The sequence below is a fragment of the Diplotaxodon limnothrissa genome, linkage group LG4 (genome assembly GCF_057381915.1).
Source record: "Diplotaxodon limnothrissa isolate DT_005_m linkage group LG4, D_limnothrissa_male_GT1.1, whole genome shotgun sequence".
In the NCBI taxonomy this organism is placed as follows: Eukaryota; Metazoa; Chordata; class Actinopteri; order Cichliformes; family Cichlidae; genus Diplotaxodon; species Diplotaxodon limnothrissa.
In genome coordinates this window covers 10,113,886-10,132,178 of record NC_140599.1, presented here as the reverse complement: position 1 = coordinate 10,132,178, position 18,293 = coordinate 10,113,886, and the positions used below count along the sequence as shown (strand labels likewise).

Sequence of the window (18,293 nt, the reverse complement as noted above, 5' to 3'; positions counted from 1 at the left end):
TTTATGCGCAGCTCCCTTCCAACCGCAGGATTTCACTCTGATTGAGGTCTGGATTTGACATTCTGCTGCAGACTCTGCTGTGCGTGGGATCATTGTCCTGTTGTGTGACTCACTTTTGGCCAAACTTTAGATGTCAGCCCGACAGACAGAGAACTTCAGATTTTGAATCTAGACTAATTTGGTATACAGAGAAGCTGATGGTCGACTCAATGGTCCCATGATTACAAACAAACCCAAATGATCACCCTTAAACTGTGCTTGATAGTGTTGGTATGAGGTGTTGTCATTGTAGCTGAAGTCTTGTTCTTTGTTCAGATCAACGTTTGCAAAACCTTTCCAAACAAGTCATACTTGTTCAGTCTTTTTCTAATTGTTCTGTAATAAACTGTAACATTTAAGATGGTAACAGAGGCCTGTAGAATCTGAGATGTATTACCAACAACAACTGGTAAGTCTCACCTAGTTGATCCTAATCAGCTATACTACTACTCTGATAGGGTGGACATGGCAGTAAGGTGACATGACTTTAAATGTGACACATGAGATGAGATGAAGAAAATTTTGACAGCCTAGAAATAAAAAAGAGCTTCTATTACTCTTGCTCTTCCTCTTTCTCGTCATTTAAATTCATTGCTAAACTCGTCATTACCACACTGAGCTTTGGGTCGGTGTTTTCCTTAGAATTAGGCTGAATGGTTTTTTTTGTGTGTGTTTACACTAACTGTCACATTTTTTGTTAGTGGCTTTGATGTACCTCAGTGTTTGCATTATATAAATGGTGTTTTTGCTATCATCCTCATCTTCTTCCTCATTTCTCACTGTGTAGTAGTTTATTTATTCTGCTCTTCACCTCTTCTTCCCTCCAGCGTCCTCTGGTTTCTACAGACTGGCTGTGGAACACAAAGGCCTCCTCTGTGCAGGAAACAGGTACATTGTAAGAGGATAACCTGAGGACACACACACACAGAGACACACACGACAATTAAAACTGCAGCGGCGCACGCGTGTTTCTCTACACTGTGTGTATCCAGCCGCGGTGGCTCTGTGAGCCGAGCTGCTATTATCATTCTCTGTCGAAGCACATTTAGCAATGAGGCAGATAACACCGACCGAGGCATCTGTCATTTTTGAGTCACTCTACTTTTTTTCCAATAAGCCAGTCTTCTCAGCAGTGTGTCTGTCTCTAAGCGATGGATCTACTACTTCAAAGTCCACAGTGTGCTTTTGCATTGTGTGTGCTTTGTTTTTCACATGTAAGAATATGCACTTTTGTGGGTCTTCGTGTTAGAGTGTGCCTTTTTTTGTGTTCATATACTAGTGTGGTCATATATGTGGTTTACTTGATAGGCTTAAGCCCACCCCCCGTGCTCTGAGCTGTAATGAAACTAAACACTGTGCATTTCATCTTTGAGAGAAGTTTGTCAAAGCACATCCTGTCCTCGGTTTTACAGTTAGCTCTTAGCTGTATTGACCGCGCATTGAGCGGTAATTGTTCACTGTTTGTCTCTGGTGCCCTCATTCTCTCTTTTTTTAAAATCTTTTTTTCCTTCGGTGTGTTTGTTTGTGTGTGTTCAAGCGCCTTTTCCCTCTTTCAGGAACCCAAATCTGAATGCATCTTGCTGTGGTTTTCTACAAAAACTCAGTATGTGTCTTCTCTCCCAGTCAGACCTTCCTTCTGGCTCCCACCAGCACGGTATGCAAATACATGCACGTTTGCACCACACACGGAGACATGCAGTCAGGGTAAAAACCCTGTTGTTGCTCTCAGCCTCTGAGCAGTGATGTCATGCTGCCAGTTTTCTGAGAAATATTGAACTGTCATTGCAGTTTATCCGAATAGGCTAGGTCAGTGTGTCACCAAAGCACGTCTTAGCTGTAGCTGAGGTTTTCAACTGTTTTTTCCCCATTCACAGCTTAATCAAATATTTACCGCCTGTCTGTATTAACGTGATACATGTAGGTATAGTTCATACTCGGCAAACTAAATCAAACTGACTTCATATTACATTCAGCAGGTGCTTCTTCATCAAATCCTTCATTATACATTTTTTTTACCCAGAACCGCTGCCATGAACTGACAAAATGATGCTGGATTTTAAAAGTAAATAAGGTTCTTTTGCAGTTTTGCTTTAGTTTTTCTTTGTCACATGCCTGCTTCCTCGCACACTCAGGCTCACGCTCTCTCTCTTTCGTCTTTATGTTGACTTTAAACATCAAAAACTCGAGCGAGAGTCTCATTTCTATCTGACTCACCTGTTCTTTTGAGTTAAGTTAACTCTGTTCTTAAGGAGGGTCTGACAGTCAACAGGCAAGCTAAAGAAAAAAACAAAGAAAGTGTTTGCACGTTGACTAACAAGAGCTCCGGTTTCTGTTAAGGATGAAAGGAAGGGAACCAGGTGTGCGGACTATAAACACGGTGATTGTGTTAACTGGCTTTGAATTGTATTTCCTATGTGAGAGAGCTCAGGCCAAGGTTTTTAATGTCAGCGCGCTTTATGACACATAGGTCCGCACAGGTAACATTTCCAGTTCCAAGTGGTTGCTTTTAATTCCATTACACGGAAGCAAATGCACAAACTCCATACACTTCCTTATTTCACATCACTGCAGCATCCACTAAAATAAAGAGCAAAGGAAAGCAGCTCATTGGTAACTGCAGCTGTCCCCCGCAGATGTGTCTGTGTGACACTGACACCAGAGTGGAGTAAAATATTTCTTTGAGGTAATGAGATGTAAGAGTTGTACGAGTAAGTAAGCGCGTGTGTGTGTGTCTGTGTGTGTGTGTGTGTGTGTGTGTGTGTGTGTGTGTGTGTGTGTGTGTGTGTGTGTGTGTGTGTGTGTGTGTGTGTGTGTGTGTGTGTGTGATGGTGAATAATGAGTTTGGCAGAGCGAGAGTCCTGTTTGTTTCTTTTCCTGCCTGTCACCATCTTCCTCCCTTTTATCATCCTTATCAGGTTCCATTTCATTTTCAGCCTCTTGCTTTCCCTCATTTTTCTTCCCTCTCATCTTGAAATTTTCCTATCACATTTTACAGTGTATGTTTTTCTTGTTCAAAAACTCCTGTTTTTCAGGTTTTTAGCAGATTTTTTTCCCTGTCTGTCATGTCCTGCTTTGTGTACAGTCTCATTAGTGCTTTTAAGATTTTATATTACTGATTACTCCTGTGATACATCACAGCGTGTCATCGGGATTGTGCTTTTAAGATATCTGCTAATCTCATGTGAATGTTTAAGAAAAGGCTCTTGTCCTCTCGTCTCGGATTACTTTTCTGTTCTTTAGGACCTGAACAGGAGGCAGTGTGTCACTGCTGCCTGCTGTGTGGGTCTATTTCTTTTTTCTTTCCCATCTGTTGTCCCCTTTCTCATCTTCTTCATCTGTCTACCCTTTGCTGTATTTCTCTCTGTCCCAGTCCTCCCTCTTAAACTCAGTACAACCCCCTATTCTTCTTCACTCCTCACTCTTTGACTCTTTCCCTGGAGGTGATGGCTGCATTGGTAACTGGAGCCCTTCTTACTTTCCTCTGTTTTGTAAACAGTATATTTTCTTACTTACAGTTACCCTCCAGACCATAGAGCTCACTGTTGCCACCCTCTCTCTCTCTCTCTCTCTGCTTTTCCTGTGCTTTTTGTTTTTTTTTCCTCATTTCATTCTTTATTTTCTTTGTTGCACTTCCCGCAGATGCTGTTGGAGCTTTACTGTATATCCACTGTGTAGTCATGGATCAGGGTCTGTGCCTTGCCTGTGCCGTTCTTCTCCTTTCTCTAACACTGCTTTCCTGCTTGAGCCCTTCTGTCTTTCATCTTCATCTGACTCCTTTTTTCATGTTTTACGTTTTCATGTTCCCTCTTATGCTCCCTTTCATTTCACACCCATCATTCTATCGGCTTTTTAATCCATCCTAATTTTTCTACATTATGCAACAGAATGTGTTTTTTCAGATAATATTATAAGACATTAATTAAAGCTTTTCCATGTTTGCTTAATGATGAATTTTGGCGTTGTAGTTGGATTTGTTTGGATATCAGTCAAGCCTCACTCGTTTTTGCCTGTAAAAGAGTGTTTTTTCATAAACATCAGCTTTGGCATGCCTGCAGTTGTTTAAAAATAATAATAAAAAAATTAGTGAGTAATACCTGTTTGGAAAATTGGCCTCAGGGCCTCTTCTGCTGTGTTCTGTTTTATTTTCACCACCTCTCACCTTCATTCATTTCCTCTCATTCTCTCCACCTTCTCTTGTTGCTTTCTCGCTCTCTATCGCAAACCTTCTCCTCTTCCCATTTCTAGCATTGATTGCATTTCTCCTTTCTGTTTCATCACCTTGCTTGTCCCTCAGATCTGAAGGAGGTTGAAAATCTACTGCTGCACAACCTTCCCTCTTTGTGTTATCGCCTGTCAGAGTGGCCCTCTGTGCTGTGTGAATATCAAGGACCACAGGCTCCGAAATACTGCCTGGTGATAATGCTGTACCTCGCCCTGCAGCAAGGAGACAGGTAATAACGCACACAAGCAGCAGGGATATATTTAGATATATACAAGCACTCTTGGGATAAATTATTATGTACTTCAGTGTTGAACATCACAAACAGTTTGTTCAATTTAAGTGCCCAGCAACCTTGTGATATAAGCTGTTATTTTATTTATTTATTTTGTGGAAATAAAAATAACCGATGCATATTTTAGCATCAGCATCATTTTTCTTATGTATCTAAGCACTTGTGAAGAGTAAACATTTGTCTCTATCGTATATTGACATGGACCTTATTGAATATTACATTTCTCCGACTATTTGGAAAGAATTGTACATTTTTGCAATTAAAGTAGTTTTGGAAAATTTTGGTTCATGTGGATATGACCAAACATCTCGCACTCTCAAAGCCTTGTTTAGCTATGCTGTAGTCCATACTTTGAGAGCAGAAAAGGCAACATTTGAGCTATATTACTGTGTTTACATAACCAAAATCTCAAGATGATGAATGCAGTCATGCTATATCGAATATATCAGACTTGTATGAATATAAATTCGTCTGGTTTCACACGTCATTGCAGCTCTCTCCTTGTTCTTCTGCCGTGGCCCGTCGAGGGTGGTCTCAAATGCATTTTTTATAACCTGAGAAAAACAGCGTGTCGGCTTCTTGGAAAGTTTAATTTTTCTTTCTGCGAATCCTCGGCTATGCATTAACCTCCTGGGAAGGAGATGAAAGCCTCTCCCTGCCACTGCGCGGTCTCATCAAGATTATGAGAGATGTGGCCAGAGATTTACATAGCGTGGGAGGGCTGAGGGTGCGTGTTGTTTGTATACTCAGGGATAGGATCTCTGAATGTGTGTGTTGATCTTTCGCATATGTTTTAGTGCGTTTGTGTTGAGAGATATCGAGTTTCTTTCGTCAGCGTGTCCCTGGGGGCACTTTGTCTTTATGTGAACTTTGAATACTGCAATTAATGCCGTTAATATGTGTGTGTTTGTTTGTGTGTGTGTGTGTGTGTGTGTGTGTGTGTGTGTGTGTGTGTGTGTGTGTGTGTGTAATCCAGGCTCCTCCCTGACCAGATAGTCTTCTCCAATGTTGTGTGGCTGTTGCGCTCTGTGCAGGAGCAGGGCTGTGTCCCGCCTCACTCTGTGCTCCGCTCTGCCCTCTACCTGCTGGCACTCACACAGGACAAGAGCCCCTCACTCGATGGGGTAACTCTGAGCCAAAATCAAAACACACACAGTAACTTTGAAAACTTTCAAAGCAGTCACTACTTACGGTACAGCGTCACCGTGGAAGTAAAGTTTAAACTTTACCTAGATTTCAGGCTTCTCTGCTATTATGGTGCCTTAAGGCTCCAGTATTTTTAACTTTTCTTTTCCTTTTTTTAACCTTTATCACTTTTAATGCCAAAACACGCTGACAGCGAAGACACGTCTGCCTCGGTTTGAGAAAAAATTTTTTTAAATTTTGTGTTCAGTAAATCAGTCTAACAATATGAAACAGATTGAAGGTTGAGATAGGTGTACTGACAAGCAATGCCATATTAATGTGTCAGGATCTCATCATTTTGAACGTGTTCAGTTTTTTTTTTCCCCGTCCACAGACGAAAGAGTGGCGCGTACGGAGCCGATGCTTCTTTTTTTTTTTTTTTTTTCATGATTGAATATGGAAACCATTTTTTAACAGGCTTAGAAATACTTAGAGTCAGAGCTTGACTGCTCATGTTCATCTCTTGATACAAAATCTATATTGTGCTGTAGAGAATTCACCAGCAAAGAATTTTAACTATAGTTGAGCATCACAGAAGAAAAAAACATGAAATATGCGCCCTTCTTTATTTCACAGAGTATTACGCGGCCTCTCTGAGACTACTCAATATTATATACCTTACATTGACTGTGAATAAAAATAGATTACAGAAGAGTTGCTCCTCTGTCTAATTGCTCTGCCTCAGTAGGGTTTCAAAAGAGATCCTCCTCCGGATTGTGAAGAAAATTATTTTCAAAATTGCAAGTTTTTAACTTGGATGTGTACACTCAACTCAAAGAGAGTACTTTGACTTCATCAATCTTTCTTCACCATGTTATTCAAGGCTTCTTTGAATTGCATCAGCAAGGCACTCTCCTCCTGCCAAAGCTTCTCTTCACTCTACTTTCACCATCCTGCGCTGATCCACTTCATGTGTCGATACCCAGAGCTGGCAGAGAAATTTGCCGCCCTGGTCTTGGAGCTGTGGTTGACCAAGGAACAGGACACAAACACAGGGCCTACCCCGGTAATGAGACATCTGCTTAAACTGTATCCCAGCAAGTATTTCTGAATAATTCAGTGATTTTACTGAACTCAATTTGCTTGTTTCACTCTGGCAACTTTCACTAATTAGTTTCACTCTGACAGAGCAAGTCTTAGAGACACATTGGGGTGTGTTTTCCTGAATTCCCTTCAACTCTGGTAAGTCAGAGTTGATGAAAAGGTGGCTGGGTTTCATCTGGTCTTACAGGCAGACACACAGGAGGAGAAAGAAAGCCGTGCTGATGAGAGGTCGGATCAGAAGACAGACACAGAAACCATGGAGCTGCTGTCTGTGATGGAGAAGTACCCAGCTGTCATACTGACCCTCCTGGTGAGAGCCAGAGACCTTGAATAAGAGTTCAGAGTTAATGACTTTGCTATATTCAAATGAACACATTTTTATGCAGCTGAATGCTGCATTGTAAAGGGAGCTGTTTGGAATAAAAATTTGAATCGAGCATGGAGTAAATTCTCCGTGCCAGCCCCACGTCATACCCTCCTAAATATCCAGCTTGCAGATCTCATATAGGACATGCTGGTTAAACTTCTTTAACCTGCCCACAGTTGCTGCCCACACAAGCCACTGTACCAGTCACCTCCACCACAGATCCTCCTTTTCATGCTGTGCCTGACTTAATCAGTTTCATATTTGTAGTCACCGATGTCTGCTCTGTTCTGTATCGGGGTCTCGCTGCTGCTCTCATGTATGCACATGAAAGGGTGGGGAGGTCCCAGAAAGAGCCATGGTGCCATATGTAATTCCTCTTTAGGCTACAATTGTCTTCATTCAACTGATTCGCTTTACTGCTTTGGGATAATACTGTTACCAAGAGATATTCTAAATGGATGTGCCTTCTTTGTTGTGACTTTTTTAATTGACCACAGGACATGGTTTGCACCAGAGAGGCTCCTCTAGCTGAGCGAGTGTTGGGTGTACTAGAAGTTCTTCTGGGAGGTCAAAGAGGCTACAACATAAACCTGTGTACAAAGCTAAGACCAGCCTTGCTCCAGGCCCTACAGCGGGTCAGTGTGGTGAACACAGACCATGGGTTTGAACAGGAATACGCTGCACAGGGTAAGAAACACAGAGCTTATATTGTAACACCTCTAGCATCTTCAAAGCAAAATAATCTGTACAGGAATCAGCGTAACTGTGGCTCAATTGTATTTAAATTAATGAGAATAGATGCACCAGAATAGAAAAGATGAAACAAAATTCACTTTAATTTTTTTCTTTTTCTTTTTTCCCCCAAAATGTACCAGGTAACATTTTTATCAGCTTCATGGAGAGCTGATTAAAAAAATTGAGAGAGCAGTTTTAATTCAAACTTCTGCGAGCTCTCTCTGGGAAATACAGAGATAAACCGCACAGCATAAAACCTCTGGCGGCAGCTTCGCGCACTCGCCGTGCAGCGATGAAGCAGTAATGGAGTCTTTCATTTAAAGTTAATGTGCCTCAATCAGGGAAAGCATTTAGCATAATATGTGTGACTCCAATTGTTTTTATAGCACAACAGCTTTTAAGTAGGCTCTGCTGTGAACGGTGTCCTGTCTGTTGGAACAGCTGATTGTATCTGTGTGCAGAGACATTCATTATTTTATTAATACATATTTAAAGGTGTATGTACACAAACAGTCAGCGTGTAGTGTGCTGTGCAAAAGTCTCAAACCACTCCTCATTTCTTGCTGTCTTTCTTGCTTTCTTGCTGCCGACGAGTCAGACTACCTGAACATTTTCAGGGATGCTTGTTTGTTTGTCATTCATCATTCAAGCAGAAAAAAGTACCTACTGTAACTCAAGGGATGAACCAGTGGTCTGTCTATACATAACAGACAACCTAGCAAAGAGCCACTTCTCAGTTGCATCTTTTGGCACTTCATTATTAGAAGCCTGCTATAAAGCCACAGTGTTTGCATTTCTTTAGTTGACTATGAAAAATGCCAAAGCTAACACAGTTAGCGTAAAATAGTGTTTTTCTGCCACCAAGTTGATTACCAAAGAGCTGCTAGCTAAAAACTTAGTGTATCTGGTATGGTATTGCAATTACTAGACACTGGGAGCAGATGTAGACCAACAATAAAAGGCTTATAAGGTTTATTTAGAGACTGAATTAAGTTAACAACAGGCAGATGAGCAATTAGGCAGCTAGTGTTTCTGTCAGATGAGCCCAGAGAGGGTCTGCAGAGAGGGAGACTGGTAGTTAGTGAAGGTAGCAGCAATAGAGATGTGCAAGGATTATTCAACTCTGAGATCTCACTTGTTAGATTCTGTGTTTGAGTCGTGGAGGAGTAGCAGGTGGGCAGACTGAAATCCAGGGTAGGCGAAGAAAGCTTAATGGAGAGTGGGCAGGTAGGGGCTGACTGACTCTTAGAGTGGAAGAGGAAAATGGCCAGCTGTGATCTTTAGACTCCTCAAGAGAGCACAAGTAGCTTCACCAGGAAACGAACAACGAACTCAGAAAATTACTGAGCAGAAAACACAACAGCAAAAACTAAACTGGAAGATCCAATTTTGAGAGAACAACTGCCTCAGCCGGTCCTTACATACCGTAATGAGGCAATGGGCGCAAGTGCGTGAGTGGCGGCTTCGCCTGTGGGTGGAGACACAGGTAAAGCCCACCTCTCTGTCTGAGAGAACAAAGAGAGACAGAAGGAGAAAACAGAGGGGAAAACAGCCTGCCCAGACCCTAACAATATCTCAGCATAGTGTGCAGTGTGTCCTTGAGAAAAATGAGGAAAATGGACAAATGGAGGAAAGGAAGAAGTGGCAGACCTAAAAAACTATCCGCAGTAGGTAAGCAGTATCTGAAAGGCATGTCCTTTAGAAAGAGGAAAAGTCCTGGCAGAGCACCTGAGAGATTTATCTGATCCTTCAGATGATTCATCTAACAGAGCTAATATAAAATGAAGTTAAGGCACAAAATAAAATAAAGGTAAATTTTAAGAAATAGGTAATTTTAAGAAAATCTGTTATAGCAATAAGAATCTAAACAGCCTTGTTGAATAAAAAAGGTTCTGAAAAGAGTCCACAGAATTGGCTAAATGTAGTTTAGTGGGAGACTGTTCTAAAGCCTTGGTGCCACAGACTGAAAGGCTCTGTCCTCGCTAGCGTTTAATCTTGTCTGACGAACAGCTAACAAATCCTGAGCCTGGTGGCCATCAAGAAGCTATTCATAGTGAAGGTAAACAGGCACAAAAGCTGAGATATGCCCATGTACACAAGAACTGGACTGAAAATCAGTGGCGACTGGTCTGATGTAGTGATGAATCCAAAGTAAAATTTATGGTACAAATCATCATCCGTCTGTACAGCAGTTACAAGAGAGGTGCAATGGTGAGTGTCTACAGCCATCTGTAAAACAGGGTGGAGGCTCGGACGTGATTTGGGGCTGCATTTCATACAGTGTTGCTGGTGATCTGGTCAAGATTTATAGAATTATGAATGCAGAATAGTGCAGTACCATCTGGAAAGCATCTGATTGGCAACGGCTTCGTTTTTCAGCGATAATAAATGATCCCAAACGTACTGCCAATGCAGTAAAAGCATACCTGGATAGGATAAAAACCACACAGTGGAACACTATCAGTTATGGATTTTCCTTCCCAGAGCCCAGACCGCAACATTATTGAAGCAGAGAGCAGAACAAAAGGCAGCCAACATCCAAAGAAGCAACTATTCCTGAAGACTGCTTAAAGAAATGACAAGAAAGCTGCCTAAGAGAGTCCAGACTGTGTCAAAGAATAAAGGTGCTCATGCCAAATATAGACTTTATTATATTCTGTATTTCCATGTATGTTTGCACGTTTCAATAAATTCCTGTGTCTATTTCCTTTTTTCCAAAAATGGCAAAATATAAAGAAAGTAGAGGTTTTTAAGTACCATGTGATAGATTTGTGATAGATAAGTATAATTTCTAATATATATACTTATTTAGAAATGAGGGGTGGATCAAGACTTTTGCACATTACTGTCTTTTTTTTTAACTCAAAGTATATTGATAAATTAATTTTCACTTTACAACGTGACCTCTCAGACAACTTTCAGACTCTGTGTGTACTTCCACCGAAAATGTGTCCTCAGCTCTGTTTTTTAAACCTTGATCCCGAATTTAGGGATGAGCGCTAATGCCTTAATAACTGTGTTAATAATTATGACTCTGTGGTTACAAAACACAGCACTATACTAATAGATTAATTTTCTCACACATAAAGTGATTCACCATTCTGAATGAATGAATTCACCACTCAGCGTTGCGCATCGACATTAATGCCAGCTGATTTGGCTTCATGCTCACTTATGTCTCATTAAGTCACGGATACGGTTAATTACAGTCGATGTATAGAGGTAAACGTTGCAGCTCGGCCCCCAGAGTTTGAGTTTCACCATGTGGGACACTGTTTTGTTCGTCTTTCTTAGTCATCCAAATGAAAACATTTTGTAGCAAATAAAAGTTTCAGCTGTTTCAAACCCACTCAGCACAAGCTCATCCACACAGTACACAGGAACACATCCACCTGCAGGGTGAGGTAGTGGGCTCCCACACAGTGAGACATAATAGATCAAACGCATGTCGGGTTTTTTTTCTCCCCACACAGCAGACACTGGAAGATTTATCCAAGTGAAGCAGCAGCAGCCACACCTGAGCTGTTTGGTTTGAGATGCCCTTCTCATCATTTTGACTTGAAAAGAAAAAAGATTTTCATTTAAAAAGAGCTATTTTTGATTTATTGTCTCTCCACAGTTATTAACACAGTTTATTACTCAGGCTTTTCACCACAGCTCAAACGAAGAAGGATTACATGCTGTTGATTGGTGAGCTTTTCTGTATCTAGGATACCAATTTTATTGAATTAAATTAGGGAAATTTAGCAAGTTTATGCGTCTTCGTGTTTGCAGATGTTGTTAGTTCTTCTGGCATAAATAATCAAAAACTAATGGAACCTAGTAGAATAGTAATATATTAAAAATGCATTTGTATTTTGTTTAAAGAAAAACAACTTTCACAATCAATTCATCTTTTGCTCCATAACCGTGACGTGAGCGTGCCAAGATGTTTTACTGGGGGTTAAAAATAACAGTTGGCATATACCATAATAAAACATCTATTAAGTAATGTACACGGATTAATTGGAGCGTTTGGCACAATGTCTTGTGCGATATAATGGAAAGCACTTAGGCTAATTATTCTCAAATATGATTGATTTACGTTTGCGAGTCCATTTTCTCTGGCAGCATTTTCTTTCTGCTTTAAACGATTGTTATAGTGACATTCAGAGATAGCAGAAGAGCTGTTTAATGATAATTGTGTTTTTTCTTCTTTTTCAAATTAGTACATTTGCAGAAAAGCACAGCTGTTCAGATAAGAACATTTATTGCAAAGCAAACATGGGCACAAAGATTATATTGACTTGAATTTATTTAAATTAAAGAAAAATTTGTGGCAGTCGAATGAGGCTTGGTATATCCTAAAATATGACTTAACAGCAGCTGGACACAGTGCTCAGTTTAAGTGCAGTGCTATTTCTTATAACCAACCTGCCATATAAATCTCATTTTAAGTGAACTGGAATAACAAAGCCTCCTAAAATATGGTTGGTTTTGAATTGGATTAAAATGGCAAGAAAAAGTCTCCGTCGCCTCTGATTAATGCTGGAAGGAAAAAACCTCGTAAAATGAATTCCTCGACCAGGCAGTGGAAGGTGAGATACCATAAACTGGGGTGTAACTGGACACAGTCAGATTAGGTCAGACAATTTCACTTCACTTGTTTTGCTCATAGACTGTATTTAGTAGATGGACGTAGCCATCATGATGCCACCCATCAGTTTGTGCACTCTTCAGGTTGAAGTCTTATGGTGGGAGCCACCTTAACTCTCTGGAATGCTAATCAGATAATGCTAGCATAGCCACAGATACCAGATTATTTAAAACTACAAATCACTCACCAAAACTGCCATATAAACCTCTTGGATGAACTGTAACTGGCTTCAGTTCAAATTATTTGTCAGATTATTGTATTAAAAATACTCCAAAGCGAACCAAAAACACGGTGGAGAGGTCCACTTCACTGACTACAGTTTGTGGAGTTAAAGGACAGTAGACAGTGACTGGCTAAAGCTGGCAATGTCTGAACATTCATTAGCTATACCAGCTACAACATTTTGTTTACCAGGCTGTAAACATGTTTATTTCATCTCTGAATTTGTGCATTTTATGATGGATGTGTACAGCCATTCGTTAGCTTTTGGATTTGCTTGTGGAGACAACAAAGGAAATTTAGGAAAAACGTGTTTTTGGCTCTTCTCTGTTGACTTAATTTACATTAAACAGTTATATATGTAGAATTGGTCGTTATTACCATTTCACTCGATCAGTTCACATTTGAATTTTTAATATAGCTGCATGTTGGGCTCTGCGCTGGGAGCTCATCGAAAGCATAGAGCGTGTGTTGCATATTTTGATATGTTATGAGCTTGTATGACTGCTGCCTTGGCTAGATCTCTGGTGAAAGAGATTTGATCTCTGTTATCTTCCTGGTGAAACACAGTAAATAGTTAAAAAAAAATCTCCTGCTGGAACCTGCAGGTGGATGCAGGGGTGGTGGAGGGGTCAAACTGCAGGCAGCAGTGCAGACACTGAGATGTTGGAGGGAGAGATGAGACATTTACATCTTAAACAGAATTTGAGGAGAGTGTAGCATGTCACACGGGTATAAATTAGCTTGAGTGGACTGCCTAAACTAGCATCCGGGCCTCACTTGTTTTCAGAAGGCTGCTGTATCTTTATTAGAACCATAAAACCATGACATAAATGCTGAAATTGAAGGTTTGTAACAATGAAAAAAAGAACAAAAGAATGCAAATGTGCAAATAATGTATTTTTTTGTTATAGGTGTCTGCCGTATGGTGTTATTACGTCTGTGTACTTGCCCAGGTTAATGAGCACAGCTGAAGGGCACAACAGCAGCGTGCCAGCTGGGGATTCAGAAACTGTTGCTGTGGTTAGCCTCTGCCTGCTTTCTGCTCATCCTGAGGGAATTACAGCCTGTTATCCCTCCACATGTTCCAATTCAGCCCACTGTAATTTGCATTAATATATACTTTATATTAGCTTCAGTGCGGCGGCATCCCAAAGGGGAGATATTTTAATGTTATGCAATACAGCAATGAAAGGGGAATGTAGATGACTGTTCAGCCTGAAGTTTCTTTCCAGTTAAAGTCCCCTTGCCCTTTGTCTCCTGTCCCCTCTGGTCCTTTTTCTCCACCCTCTTACGCCACCATTTATCCTAGCTATATCTAGACACCTAATATTGGTTTCTAAAGTGTGTGTGTGGTCATTTTTAATCATTCTGAGTAAGATGTGGTCATTTCCTCCCGGTTCCTTTCTCTTCACGATGACTTGTGCTAGCTCCAGAAATCCCTCTTAGGGAAACCAAACTTCATAAAAACCACAAGTGAATGCAAGAAATCCTTCATCCTATAGAGTGCATGTTTGGACCACATCCTCTGTGTTGGCTTTGTTGACAAATGATGTGCACAACAGGTTCCAGACTAAAGTAATGACTTGAGAGAAAATGCTAATTCATTGTCATTCTCATCTCTCGCTCTGTCACACTCCATCCTCTGTCTTACCTTTTCTTTTTTCTGGTTTGTTTTTGTTTGTGTCTGTTTTTATGGAGCAGTGAACTCACTCCCTCTGGTGCTGAAGCTGCTTTGTGTGACGCAGGCCAATGATCCACCTTCATCTCCCCATTACAGTAATATGGAAGGAGTGCACTTCAAACTGCTATACCATGGTGAGGCCCCAAGGTGCTGCTGACATGTCACGCTGAGCACAGCTCTCTCTCTCTGCATTTATCTAAAATATCCGAATAACCGCTCAAGCCCCCTATGTTAAGAGGCAGATTTAGCAACATGATCGCTACAGCAAACAGTTTCGCTTACAGTGATACCAAGAAAAGCTCCGACAGCAGGCAAACAAGTCAGCTCGCTCTCTCAGTCATCCACAGAGACTGCATCTCCCTTTCTTACAGCGTCGCCGGCATGCCATCTTACTACACAGCAACACAATTATCTAGCGAGAGAGACAATGTTGTCGTGTTTGTTTCCTCTTCTGCATTCATCTGTATTTCAATTACTCCTCACTCACCTTTGATTTAATACCATCCTCACAAACATACTCAGAGGAGCGTTTTCTGCTGATCTGCAGATCAAAATGCTGCACTGAACTTTACTAGACGGTAACTCATAACTCCATGCCTGTTACAAGGGTCTAATTTGCTTTGCTTTTCGTCTTTATGTCAGCAACACTCATCCCTCTGTGGCTTACCACTTTTTTCTTTATACTGCATATTTGGAGCCTCATCCTCAGTTGTAAGTTGTATATTTCAGCCCACTGTCTTTTGCAGCGTTTCTCAAATAAGGGTGCTAGTAACCCTATGGTTTCTTTAGAGTATTGCAAGCACACTTTCTTTTTTTATTTAAAAAATATCCTATCATGATCTTTAAGATAACTGTTACTCTTGGATCTTGTCTTGTTGTTCTTTAATAATGATATATTGCTATACTAAACCCCTATATATTGCAATGTTTTTGGCATCATGAATGTTTTGATCAGGCATTTTCACTGTTATTGACGCACCACGACATGCAATAAATGACAAAGCCCACAATGTTACATTTGATCTGCTACATCACATTTGAATGCCCCTGTATAAAATCCTTGAGAGCACCGCAGATAAAATCATAGATGAAAGAGTGAGAAAATTGTTGGATACTCGACTATATTTTACATTACATTTAGGGTCAGCTGTGCAGTAAAGGTATATTTCCCAGAAATAATGCCCGTGTGTTTATGTGTGTGTGTGTGTGTGTGTGTGTGTGTGTGTGTGTGTGTGTGTGTGTGTGTGTGTGTGTCAGTGAGTAACATAGCAGGGAGGTTGAAGCCTATAAAAACAGAGAGCCTGCTGCCTGCCATCAGCTACCTGTACTGCTGCCTGAGCCTGTCCCCTGCACACTGCACTGACAGAGGTTAGACACGTTCTTACTGCCACTTTTAGTTACACTCTGCATGGTCTCTGTGCCTTTTATTCACTCCTTCTCTTAACGTCACACCTTTCACACATGCAGCCTCTTCACCCTCTGTCTCAGAAGGTTTCTCTCGACTCTTGCTGTCTTTTCATTTCGCTCCCCACTCTCCTGTTTGAGAGAAGCGAGAGGCTGACCTTGATGCACGTTGTACTGAGGCACAAAGCAAATAATAACCGTAAAAGCTCACACCTGCACTACAAATGGTACACAGGCTTTGGCTCGGTCGTGGACATTGTCTTTGGCTCTTGTCTTTTGTTACGGTGTCAAGTCTGTGAGCTTGTCGCACATTTGCACAAAAGCAATGACTGGCAGACTCGTGTCGTCGCCTTGCTACAGCTAAATACCTGTAACACACAGGTCCAAACACAAATAGCACTTACCGCCACGGCAACATGTAGGTTTCTAAGGTAAGAAATCTCCCATAAATCCATATATAGACGAACAAAATCAGTAATTAGGTGCAGCTGGAAGATGTATGATAACATAAGGGGGTTTTTCCAAGAGAGTTTCACTAAAGCTTTTATTTTTAGAAATCTCTCTTTAAAACCAAAGTCGCTCAATCAGTCAATGAGCCAGAACACAAAAGTATCAGGTACTAAAGAGCTTGAGAAATTAATACTTGAATATTTTTCACAACAGACAAAAGTATGCCTTCAGACCTGTTACACTGCGCTTATCACAGACATTTATTTGATCAGTTACAGGGTATTCTTTTCTAGTCATGCTGAGTGCTCAAAGTGTTTATTCTATAAGTCTCATTTTACTCAAACATTGCTCTATTTTTTACAATTAAAGCACTTTATCCACCTCACATCTATGGCCAATTTAGGATCGCAAATTAACTTAGCATGCATACTGTATGTGTGGACTGTGGGAGGAAACCGGAGTGGCTGGAGAGAACCCACGCAGGAACACAGAAAGACTCCAACTGTGGTTTGACCCAGAAATATGCCTTCTGTGAGGCAACAGTGCTAACCAGTACACCAACTTCTCTGGTTAACTTGGAGGTCAGACAGAAGGGTTACCATTGGGAAGCAAAGCTAATAATGTCAGTGGTATTAATTTGCAGTAAGGCTCCGTGATTATGGACAACAATTATTTTCATCAGTACGGAGATCCACATTATTTGTCCGATTATTCATTGATTTTAGTGATAAATGTGTTTTTATTGCACTTTCACGTAAACAGAACGCTGATATTACGTTTCCATATATGTACAGATCTTTGCATCAAAATAAAATTTGTCCTCATTCACCTAAATACAGTGCACCTCTTTGAAAAAAGTAAAATAGATTTAAAAAGAAAATGCCCTGCAGAGCAAGAGGGCACCTTTATTTTGTGTTCTGTTCCTGTTAATTAATCCGTAAATTCATCTTTGCAGACAAATAAGGTGTTTGTTCACCTGGTCTAAGTGCATCTCTAGAAGCAAAATAAAAAGGTTGTCAATAAAACCCGTAGAAAAGTACTCGACGGCTTTATTTTCCCTCCAAGGTTTGCATACAGCACAGGTGTTGCCACTTTGGAATAATTGTGCGAGGGGGTGACATATCTTTTGTCCGGTGTGTTGACCATTTTCCTGAAGTGTTCGTAATTCACTGTCTTTACTGCACGTGGAGTGCGATTGCATTTGTGATTTCAGTGCGTCTTTGTGAGCTGGATGCATGCGCAGCTGCACTTTTATGGATGCCTGAATTCATGTTGGATGACTTACGTTAGCAACCACGATGTAGCTTTCTTGGGTTTCATGCCTCAATATACTGCAGTTTTTTTGCAGTAGATGACTGCCCTTCCCTTTATCTGGTTCTGTTGGAGGTTTCTTCCTGTTAAAAGGGAGATTTTCCTTCCCACTATCGCCAAGTGCTTGCTCATAAGGGGTTTCTGATTGCTGGGTTTTCTCTTTCTTATTCTAGAGTTCTTACCTTACAATATAAAGTGCTTTAAGGTCACTGTTGTTGTGATTTGGTGTTTTACAAATAAAAATCAAACGATTTGAGTCTGTAGTATTTTTTCGGACAGTTCAGTTGAATAAGTTCTGTCCTGCAGGTTTTAGACATCCCCCTGGGTCAACACCTGAATCACATGATTAGTTCTAAAGAACTTCAAGACATGTTGAGGAGGTAATTTAGCCATTTAAATCAGTTGTGTTGGATCAAGTACACATCTAAAACCTGCAGGACACCGGCCCTTGAGGCCTGGAGTTCCCCCACACCTGATCTAGAGATTCTAGAGACAAGCCCTTCACTCTCTGCTCTGCCAGACATTTGAGTTTTGTTGCATATTCATGTGTATCTTTTGGTGTAGTGTTATTCCAGGAAACTGGCACATGCAGGCACGTGATTTAGGGAGCGCTTAATTTTGCTTTGCATTCTATTGGCGAAGTGCGCTTTTTCAGTATCGCTTGATCATGCTCATTTAATTATGGGAAGACAAAATTGGGATTAA

At 40.8% G+C, this 18,293-nt stretch overlaps 1 protein-coding gene across 1 annotated transcript in view; it reads left to right on the top strand.

Annotated features, from left to right (window-relative positions):
* Positions 1-18,293, top strand: part of mei1 (meiotic double-stranded break formation protein 1) — a 65,545-nt gene that overhangs the window by 32,804 nt on the left and 14,448 nt on the right. Inside the window, exons 16-24 of the mRNA XM_085352123.1 lie at positions 867-927; positions 1,596-1,693; positions 4,334-4,490; positions 5,530-5,677; positions 6,562-6,744; positions 6,970-7,092; positions 7,647-7,836; positions 14,444-14,557; positions 15,681-15,791. Coding sequence (XP_085208249.1) covers positions 867-927; positions 1,596-1,693; positions 4,334-4,490; positions 5,530-5,677; positions 6,562-6,744; positions 6,970-7,092; positions 7,647-7,836; positions 14,444-14,557; positions 15,681-15,791 — 1,185 coding nt within the window. The remainder of the gene's footprint in view (positions 1-866; positions 928-1,595; positions 1,694-4,333; positions 4,491-5,529; positions 5,678-6,561; positions 6,745-6,969; positions 7,093-7,646; positions 7,837-14,443; positions 14,558-15,680; positions 15,792-18,293) is intronic.